General features: G+C 47.5%; 1 protein-coding gene and 1 long non-coding RNA gene across 2 annotated transcripts; one reads left to right on the top strand and one right to left on the bottom strand.

The window, feature by feature from the left end:
- Nucleotides 1-4,728: 4,728 nt before the first annotated feature.
- On the top strand, nucleotides 4,729-6,545 carry LOC106865914. The gene is made up of 2 exons (XR_001405589.2): nucleotides 4,729-5,118; nucleotides 5,204-6,545. It is a non-coding gene; the product is annotated as an uncharacterized LOC106865914 (long non-coding RNA).
- An 86-nt stretch (nucleotides 6,546-6,631) lies between these two features.
- LOC100839984 (uncharacterized protein At1g66480) lies at nucleotides 6,632-9,532 on the bottom strand. The gene is made up of 2 exons (XM_003563937.4): nucleotides 8,546-9,532; nucleotides 6,632-7,209 (listed from the first exon to the last, which is right to left on the bottom strand). Exons 1-2 carry the CDS (start codon nucleotides 9,377-9,379, stop codon nucleotides 7,165-7,167), a joined length of 879 nt encoding a protein of 292 aa, XP_003563985.1. The 5' UTR covers nucleotides 9,380-9,532; the 3' UTR covers nucleotides 6,632-7,164.
- Between the last annotated feature and the right edge of the window lie 955 nt (nucleotides 9,533-10,487).

The raw sequence follows: 10,487 nt of genomic DNA, 5'->3' as shown, positions 1-10,487 counted from the left end.
GTGAGCGCGGTGGGACGAAGAAAAAAAAAGAAGAATTCGGTGGGTGCTGTTGATTTTATTGTTGTTTTCTCCTTGTATTTTTAATTCGTTTGTTTCACCTTTTATTTTCATTTGCCTTTCTTTTTCCTTTTCATTCGTCAAAGCTAATGGGTGATGGACTTGTGTTCCTTCTGACAGGGAAAAGCTAGGGGAGAAAATTGTGTAGAGTATTAGTTCGGTTTTCTTTTGTTGAACAGTATACTTTAGGTGGAACAACATGACACACAAGTATTAGGTGGTGAAGTAATCCGGAAGGTGGGTTTGAGTTCCCCTCTTTCTGTTTCGTAAAGTCGATTTCCTGGCGCTTGACATGAGTCGTTCCCTACTTTGCTGCATTCTACTTTGCTAAATGTTATTTGAGGAACCTCCGTTCGGGCCGAAACTGCGGTCCAGCGGGCGCGGATATTTCCGCGCCCGTCCGCTTTTTGTCCGACGCGACCCATTGCGGCCATAAATTTGGGCCGGATTTGCGTCTTCATGGACGGAGAAACGGACCGCCGTGCGGTCTATTCGTCCGTCTAGGGCTGAACACGCTGACCTTTTTTGCATTCCTGGGGCCACCCGTCAGCGACCCAACAACCCACCCCCGGTCCTTTTTAATTGGACCGAGTCGACCCCATTTCCCCATCCCACCACACACACCGCACTTGCTTCCCCAAAACGATAGCTTCCCGTCGATGACATGGATCCACCGGCGTCTCCTCCGTCCGCGTTCTCGATGAACGTGCACTCTGGCCGTCGTGGAGGCGCCCATCCCGGTTGGGGAGCTTTGTCCGCCGGTCCTGGATCCGGGGGGACGCCGCACTAGGCTTGCCTCGAGGAGCGGCGGCGGCGCGTTTCGGATGCCCAAGATGGAGCACGAGGAAGAGACGGCGCGGGAGCTGGAGGCAATGGAGATCGAGGAGGAAGCATCGGCCCCTCCTGCAGCGGCGCCGTACCCTCCCGGATCCGGCTTCCGGGTTCTCGGGACCGATGAAGAAGAGGAGGAGCACCTCATCTTCTTCGCGTGCAAGGCCTCCGAGCATGGGCATGAAAGGCTACGTAAATAAGTACTTCCCCGAAAGAAAGGGCGCAGTCTAAGGCGGGACCTATCCACTACTTGTGAAGTAATAGAAGAGAGAATTTCTCGTATCTAGCGGAAGTACCGCATGGCCCCAAGGGCGAAGCCCGCCGGAAGGCATTGGACGACGCTTTGCTCATGCGAGGGATCGCAGAGGACCGTGCGTGCAAGCTCAACCGGCGAGCGTGGCTGGCGGACAAGGGGCTGACGCCGCTCCTTCGGTACTCCATCGTCGAGCCGCCGGAGGTGCTCCCCTGTGTGGGCGACAACGAGCAGTAGCTGCCGGGAGTGGAAAGATGGTTATACCAGGGGTGGGTTGTGAAGTTTTCCAAAATGGTTCACAACCCACACAGGTATGACTACCTGTAGCCCCCTGGTGTACGAGAACGATCATAGCAATTTGTACCTAGGTTCTTGTTCAATGAAATGAAGCAAATCTTTAGGGTTCATGTTGTGTTCTTCCCCAATCTTTTTTTATTCCCAATTTGCGTTCCCCCCCCCCCCCCCCCCACACACACACCCACCCAAATGGACGAAGGCTGGAGTAGGCCTTTTTATGTCCGGCCCGTGACCCAAACGGACCAAAACGACATAAAAAAATGGTATGTTTGGGTCGCCCCGATGGAGTTTCCCTTAGGCCTCTTTCATTAAAATGCTCCTTATAGAAATTTCTCACACAAATTTTTCTAAGGATTTATTTGTACAACATTTCATAGGAAAAATTTCATCCACTTCAACCTCTTTGAAGAAATTCCTTGTTTTTCGATGATGCAATTGAACAAATTTCAGCGTAAATAAAACTTTATAGAAATCAAATGGACATGATATTGAAATCTTGTTTTTTTTTTCCTATTCATGTGCTTTTCAAATCGTGTGAACCGAAGATGTCCATAGGGTGCAAGGACCCAAATTTCAACTGACTCGAACCCCTGTTGTGCCTGTCTGAGATCGCGATGGCACACTTAGGCCACATATAGATAATCAACACCATGTGAACAATTACACTAAGCAGAATCATTTCTTTTTCTGAGTTACACCTTTAGTTCAAACTCGCTCGGTCAGATAATAAAACACTGGAACAGTAGCAGTAACATGAAGGTTTGTATAGCCCGCACGAAATTTTATGCCAAACTTTGACCAAAAATTTCATTAGGATTATGAGGTTATCTTGACACAAAAGAGATATCATTGGATTCGTATTGAAAACTCTTTCTAATGTTATAACTTTTATATACATATCTTAAATGTTATTTGTAATTGTTGCTCAAAGTTTGGCACAAAACCCAATAGATACATTGTGTGTTTGTTCTTAACTATTCATGTCCTACTCATTTTTGCCAACAATTGGCTATCAAATTTTTGGCTAAGAATTTGTTGGCACATGGTTGGCCAAAAAGTTGGCAAGATTTGTGAATGGAGAAGTGAGGAAGTTGGCAAGATTCCTTTGGCAACCAAATTTTTGGTTACCAAAAAAACAAAGACCAAAATATCATAGGTTGCCAAAATTTTGGTATGGCAAGTTTGGGCAAAAATCAAACATACCCTTATAAATCCGAACAGAGGTAGTACATAATTTAAGTGATTCTTTCTTGTTTCTTAGTTTTTATGCGTCCTAAATAGTACTAGGTTGTATTGGAGAACTTGGCGTTTGTATAGGCACTTGTGTTATTCTCTTTTTTTAAACGTCTACTATAAGCATTCTTGTACTGGAGATGGTTTTAGAAACCGGTAATTTCTTATGTTTCTATTTTGTAGTTTGTCATAGATTTTGTGATGTATATATACCTGGATAAATAGAATCTTGAATTGAACTTTCGTCCTCATGCCAAAGTTTTTGACCCGAAGAAAATTGCTTATTTGCCTCTCCCGAGCTCTTATTTTGTTGAGTTGTCTTCAAGCAAACACACTTCGGTTACATGCCCCACACAGACACTAATCCTTTCGTTGGATGAGAGTAAGGAGACATTTTTTCCCTAGTGGTAAATAAGCAAAAGAATATATATAACAATAAGTACACCAAAAATTTGGACAATACTAAGAAGCTTTTAGTTTGTTCTTGAGAACTTTCATATCTAAGCAATTGCATTTGCATATGATATTATCCATATGTAATTAATCGAACACTCATGTATATCAGTAATGATAACATGTATGTGACGGTGAGAGGAAATGCAATGAAGCTACATGGTTACTTTCTTTGAAGAACAATTGATAGGGCATCGGTGCATGCTTATTTTGTTGTGAAAAATTGAGAATAGCATCCGAAGGAAATTACCACGGTGTGCTTAGGAACAACTGATCTTCCGGGTAAGGCGTCAGAAAATGATTCAGCATATTGAAATTGAAATTGATATTGATACAAATTTTTTTTGGTCTATGTTGGGGGATAAAATATCCATGCCTCACATTTACACAGTACTTATATGTGAGTTTTTTTTATCATGGGGATACACGCTCAAGCTAATAAGAGAGATCTCGCAAAACAGATTTACCAAGGTTTGGGCCCCAATGGGTTAGGTATTAGCCATGTCCATTGTCAAGGACAAACAAGTATCCAAGCAATTGTTTAACATGTCCTCTCTCATGTTTCTGTAAAATTAAGAGATAACATTGAGAATTTTTTAGAAGATTGTCGAGGCTACCTTAGCTACCAAGTTGTTGAACTTCGCACCTTCTAAGTTAAAAAAAATCGCATGAGCTTCATCAGAAAGAACCCCAATTTATTAGTAATCTGATAATTACTATTATTAAATATCACTTTGTGAATTACTTAAAACTTGCCCAGCTTAAAGGTAATATTGTCTCTAACCACTGCGACATTTCGTGACAAGTTTAGAGGCATTCGATGGGTCCCAACTTAGAGGTGAAATTACCTCTAAATAATGTGGATGCCCTCACACGAGCTGTGTACAACAACATAACTCCCCAAGGGAATATGATTGATAAGCAAGGAGGCGAGGGAAAATGGGCATCATAGGGTCGCTAGGGCCCATGTGCCTAGCCTTCTAGTGAAGCTTCATCTAAACAAAAGCATGTAACCGTCTAATTTTTTTTGGATCTTTATTTCCTAAAAATTAGGACTTGAAAATTTAGTGGATTGATTGATGCTTTTTTTAACATTTGTTCCTAATACTTTGGTTTCAAATTGAATTAACACCATCTCGAATTTAACCTTGGGTTCACTTTCATATTTTGCTTTGTTGGTATGTTATTTGAACCCATTATATTTATATATGCAGGTTTGATGTTTCTCTGATCTTTTGCAGCTCGTTTGCATTTTATGTTGGATGTTATGGAGTTTGAGCATTTTTACATAAAAAAGAGAAAACTGTTTCTAGTTTTGGGCCAAACCCATACCACCCAGCCCAGCTCCTCCCTCTCATCTTTTTTCATGCTGGGCCGGTTACCCTAGCTGGCCTAGAGCCACCAGCACAGCCCAGCCTGAGTTCATTTTTTCTCTTTTCATCCCAACTTGGGTCCAGCGCCCTTTTTCCCAGCCAGATGGGCCTGCTCGCCTTTTCTTCTTTTCCTTCTTTCCTCGTACACAATGGGCCGCACCTTTCCTGGTCCATCTCCTGGTCGCCCTCGCCCAGCCCGAACATACGCACCCTTCGTTTTTCTCGATGGCTCGATGGAGAACAGCAGAGAAAAAAGAAGAAGCAGAGAACACGCGCATGCCGCTCCCTGTGCACACCACCTCCGCCATTAATCCCCTTCATCCCGAATAATTCTCTTCAGTCGACCCTGGGAAATTAATCCCATTCACCCACGAGTCAATTCAGGCTTTAACATCAGTTTCCACTGCTTAATCCCCCATTTGCAATTGCAACCGACGCGGCCCGAGCGCTGGCCGTCGGCATCCACCTCCGATCTCCCTCTCCACGCTTTAAAACGCGACCCCCGACGTGTCATCTTGAGAGTTTTATTCTCCTATCCCAAATCCCTCTTCTAATTTGACCGAAAATCCTCAATGGAACCCGTGCCATCGTCGTCTTTCCCGCCGGCCGCCGTTGTGGAAGGTCAGCTCTCGCAGATTCCATCTCTCGAAAGAATTGTATCGTCTCCTCTAAACCATATAAAATTGATGTGTTTTCCCCCCTTCAGACCAATTGGACCGAAAAGTTGAGCTGAATTTGTTCCGTGAAGATTATTACGGGACGCCCCCGCATCGCTCCCATGAGCGGCTCGGGCGGACGCAAACCCTAGCGCCGCCACCAGCTCCCCTGCTCTCCCCTCCTCCCCTCGCCGCCGCCGGAGGATGCCGGCGGGCGAAGCCCCCATGGGTGGACGGCGGCGGTGGGGCTTTCCCTTTGCAGCGGCTCGGAGGACCTCTTCTTCGGGCGCCGCTGGGACGCCGCGTTTCTCCGGCGGTGGCTCCGGGGAGCGGCTGGGGGTTGCGAGGGCATCCCGTGCGGGATCTGGGGCCGTGCCCCTCAGATCCGTTGGAGGCGGCAGGCGAGGCCGGCGAGGGGGCCTGGCTGCGAAGTGGTTGGCGGAGTCTTGGCGGCGGGCGGGGCTCTGCGTCGCTGGTGGCGGCGTGGCCCGGTCAGGTCTGCGCGGGCGGCTCCTTGCTGCGGCTAGCTTCGGCTAGCCCGGTGCGCCGGCGACGACGCCAAGATAGTGGACGAGGGTCCCCTGGTCCTGGTCAGTGGGGGCGGTGGCGCCGGTTCGGCGGCCTGCTTGTCGGAGGCGAGCCCTTCGGCGGCGGTAGGCGCGCAAAGGTTGTGGCTTGCCCTTGTGGGCTGCCACGGCGGTGGAGGCGCGAAAAAGCTGGGGCTTGCCCTTACGGGCAGCCGCGGCGGTGCAGGCCGGAGAGAAATCTCTGCGTGGGTGTGGGCCTACACCGACGACGATGACGGTCGCGGCCGCCATTACCTTCTTGGAGGCGTCGTTGTGGCTCGGCCGCGCCTCCCTCCTCCTTTGGCATTGGGGGAAACCCTTGGTTTGGCGACGGACCCGGCAACCGCGGCGCTCAACGTCGTTCTCCTCTCTTGAGAGCGCTGTCTTGATGGCCTTGGAGACCTTCAGTGAGCATGGTTGTTGTGGGCGATGGTGCCGGTTCTGTGCCAAGGACGCTGGACTTCTGGGCGCGATGTTGTACCCCTCATCGACGCACCTTGACCAATCTCCTTATTCAGTTCCGGCCTGCAGCTACCCCACTTGCCGATCTCTCTCTTGGCGCGACGGTGGGCTACATTGTCCGGGGCGGTCTTGATGTTGCGGTGATTGTTTGAGAGGCTTGGCGGCGGGCGTGAAGTGGCTGTTGAGGTCCTGTGCACGACATCTTTGTCTTCTAGGCTTGTTGTTGTGTAGGGTTTTTGCGGTGGTTGTGACTAGGTTCTTGTCCAACTTAGCTTGGGTTGGTGGTGTGTTTTTCCTTTTGCCACTTGTTGGCGTTGTTTTGCCGTTTCGACGTTGTACTAGACTTCTGGCTCTTCTTTTTTAATCGATGATGCACTCGCTGGATTGCATTCTTGAAAAAAAAAAAGACCAATAGGACCGTAGGCCTTGAGAAGTTCGATACATCGGACGTTGGGCTGAGTTAGCAGTTTTATTCCACGAAATCTAACCCCACACGATCCATTATTTGTCTTTGACAAAATATTTACAAAAAATCATAACTGGATGGCACTCGACATTCAAGAACCGAGTGCAACAAGGTTGGAGATGAACCATCCACGTTGGCACGCAGGGTCCCATCTCCAACGTTATGCACAGAAGTACTATATACTTTTGATACGTAGAGCTCCATATACATCTCCTCTAGGCTGTAAGCTTCAGCGAACTACAGAAACAGAGGACGAGAGAGCACTACGATTACAGATACTATCATATATAGGCTCTACCTAGCGAGGAAGATAAATAAACAGAGGAAAATGACACGCTCCATGCCGTACGAAAGAAGAGAGGCCGGAAACCCTCGGCGGCTTCGATCTCATCTCCAGCCAGCAATCGGCGGTCGACCGATCTCTTGAAAGCACGTCCACGTGCTCTGATCTGAAGGGCGCCAACATGCTTCCGCTATCGCAGACTATTGATTGATCCTTGTCTCAGCAGACGAAATGTCAAGCTATTACCTCATCTGGCAAGGCCACGAACCGCGTTCGCTTCTGAAACACCACATGAAGATAAGTAAATCCCAAGCACAAGTTGTGTCAGCAAAAGCGACGGATAATGCATTTGAACCAACCGCATTCGGGGAAAACGATGGCTCAGTATCCGAGCAGGAAGTGCGAGGAAAGAAAATCGCATGCATGACGAAGGCAACAATAATGCACTTGAATTGACTTAAGAACGGAAATCGTAAATGGTAATATTCCATATCTTCAGATAGAAAAAAAAATAAGCAAGGGAAAGATCGCTCATGGTGATAAGTTTTTCTTCAATACACGATAGCATCACTTAACGGTTGCCTGCCACTGCCTACGATGGTTTAATGGTTGAGATTTACTTCTTTGACTTTGAGCTACTAGTTTACTAGTATGTCGCTACATGAGGGTGACTGAAAACAATTGGCCAAAGATACACTAATGTGTATAAGCTTATCAGTAACTACTAACTTGTCATGTTATGATCCATGAAATTTTCTGGATTTGAACTTAATTTCTTGAAATTAATGGAAAAATTAAGATCATCTTTGGTAGGCATAGACTAATTCTAAAATTCTGAGTGACTACTCTAGACGAAACTTTAGGTGCGGAGTATTAGACTATCTACAGATAGAGACATGCACCAAGAAGGTGGGAATACATCCAAAAATGGATCGATGACAAGCCGATGAGGGAGGACTATCCTTAGAATGAGATGCAACAGTTCTAATCGGGAATTGTGCTAAATTATCTGTTGACAGCATTGAACATTCAGAGAAACTCGTTTTGAAAATTCCGCTTGTCAAATCCTACAACTGACGGCGAGCAAATCTCACTAACGTGTTAGGAGCGACATCTAGCACACGACTCAGTACATACATACGACGCCTCTGCATCGCTTCACTAATTCAAGCGATGACTCTCAATTTATCATTTTATTACTCCCTTTGGGAGCTGTACGTGCAACACTCTATGGGTGCAACCTCATGGATTCTTAATTAAGCGATGACTCTTAATTTGTCGCATTCTTCTTATTATCTGTTTTCAAGCCTTAAACTCATGGAGTCTTGCTTCTTTAATTTCTATGGCTAATTTAAACTTAGAGTGAATTCTATTGTACTTTGCACTCCTCCTAAACGTCCCAAATTGACAAGGTGTACATATATTTGGGGTGAAAATCCTCACGAGCAAACAATGATCCCACGGTTCCTTGAAATAAAAAACATTTTTTCCCTCTAGTTCTAGAAACAACTGAAATGCAGATGGAAGAAAAGCAAATAATACAAAAAGACCGCAAAAATAATGTTTATCAGAAACAAAAAAAAAAAATACTTGGAAGGAAGCGGTGCAGTATTACCTCCTTCCGGGAGGCCTTGGCATCCGGCGATGCATAGTACTCCGGTGTGCGGGAGAGCGCCGTCCACCTATCCGGCGTCTTGGCGCCACCGCTCTCCGGTGTCGGCATCATGAACCTGGAGCCCCACTCGGGCGTCACAGCGAACCTGGGGCTCCGCTCGGGCGTCCGCGCGAACCTGCCGGCGCCCGTGCCCCAGTCCGGCGTGGGCACGAACCTTGGGCTCATCTCGGGCGTCTGTGCGAGCTCCCCGCTACCAGCTGCCGTGCCCCAGTCCGGCGTGGGCACGAACCGCGGGCTCCGCTCCGGGGTGCGCCTCTCGGGCGTCGCCAGGGCGCCGTTGGCGGCGCAGAGCTGCATGATCTTGGCGGCCGCCTCGGCCGCGTCCCGGCTCTCGCCCATGAGCTTGGCCACCTGCGCCTTGGGCAGCCGCATCCGGAGCTGCACGGGGCCGCCCTCGGAGGCCGTGGAGAGCGGCGAGGCCGGCGCCGTGGTGGGGAAGGTGAGGTCGGAGGTGGAGCGGCGCGTGAGCATGAGCGACTCGAGCCGCTCGCGCGCGCCCACGTGGAGCGCGCCGGACCACGCGCGCCGCGGGGGCGCCGTGGGCCGTGGCAGCGCCACGAGGAAGTAGAGCCGCCCGGGCCGGAGCGGCGCGTCGGGCTCCAGAGGGCGCGCGCGGACGCCCAGAAGCTTCACTTGCTCGGACTCGAGAAGCTGGAACCCCGGGTGCTCGTTGAGCACCGTGCCTGCGAACGCCGGCGGCTTCACCCTGAACGCTGTGCCGTCCAGCTGCATCACCTTGGCGCCCTTCCGCCGGCCGCCGAGTGCGTTGCCCATTGCCGCCGACTAGCTGTGTGCGCGCTTTCTTTACTCTCGGTTGGCGGCAGCCTTCCTCCTCTTCGCTTGGGCCGCCTCGTCTCCGGCCTCTCTCCCTTGGTGAGGTGAGGTGAGGAGAGCGTGCGCTCGGTTCAATTTGATCTTTGCCGTGTTTGTGTTTCGAGGGGTTGTGGGCATTTAAAAGTGGGGGGAAAGGACGGGAAAGCTTGGAAGTCAAAGGTGGTGGTAAGTTTAAGCGAGTCTTGGGCTCTACGTGGACCGGAACTTCTTTTTCCTTTCCATCTTTTTTGTTTGTTTGTTTTCCTTTCGATCTCTGAAAGGAGCGTGCAAACATGCTACACTCTATGCTCGGGTTGCACTAGTGCGTATAAATAAAGAGTGTGAACAAAAAATTGTGTAAATTTGACTTGCACATCGTATTGTATGAAACATACGCTATTTTTCCGATACTATACACTTATTTCGTTTTACACCAATTTTTAACTTTCAATCTTATATTTTTATATATTTATATATATTATGATTGTTTCAGAATATTTTTAATAGTTAAAGTTACTAATATGACATTAGTATCGCTAGCTTTCAATCTTATATTTTTATATATTTATTTTATGATTGTTTCAGAATATTTTTAATAGTACAAGTTACTAATATGAAATTAGTATCGCTATATTCGTTATCAAAAATAGATACTTGTGGTTTCATGTCATATAAATCACACTTTAACATATTAATTTATGATTAAAGAATTGTCTTAATGAAAACTAATATGACATTTTTTAAGAAACAGAGAGAGCATATACCGTGGTAGGTATCGGTACAATACAAATACAGCTGAACGTATACCATCTCCATTCGTAATGCAAAGCTTGCCACCAACCATGGCACTGTGGCAGAGAGAAGGAATTAAATAGGCTCTGGTGGATATCTGACGTCAGTATCACTGAGAAATTAATGCACGTTTTTTGACGGTCCAATTAAGTTTCAGTTCAAGAACGTCAATGGGGTTGTGATTTTTTTTTTTGAACAAGATTCTTTAGCAAATACTCCTGAGAGAGGAGAAACAAAGGAAAAAACAGCAAAGTTGCAATGTCATGTCGTCGGAATC

This window comes from Brachypodium distachyon, chromosome 1 (assembly GCF_000005505.3).
Source record: "Brachypodium distachyon strain Bd21 chromosome 1, Brachypodium_distachyon_v3.0, whole genome shotgun sequence".
NCBI lineage: Eukaryota > Viridiplantae > Streptophyta > Magnoliopsida > Poales > Poaceae > Brachypodium > Brachypodium distachyon.
The sequence above is the reverse complement of the archived record's forward strand: the minus strand, read 5'-3'. Positions and strand labels throughout refer to the sequence as shown.

Coding starts and splice junctions, on each gene's coding strand:
- LOC100839984 (XM_003563937.4), bottom strand. CDS start 9,379: ATGGGCAACGCACTCGGCGGCCGGCGGAAGGGCGCCAAGGTGATGCAG. Junction 7,210..8,545: donor CCAAGGCCTCCCGGAAGGAG/GTAATACTGCAC, acceptor GTGGTGTTTCAG/AAGCGAACGCGGTTCGTGGC.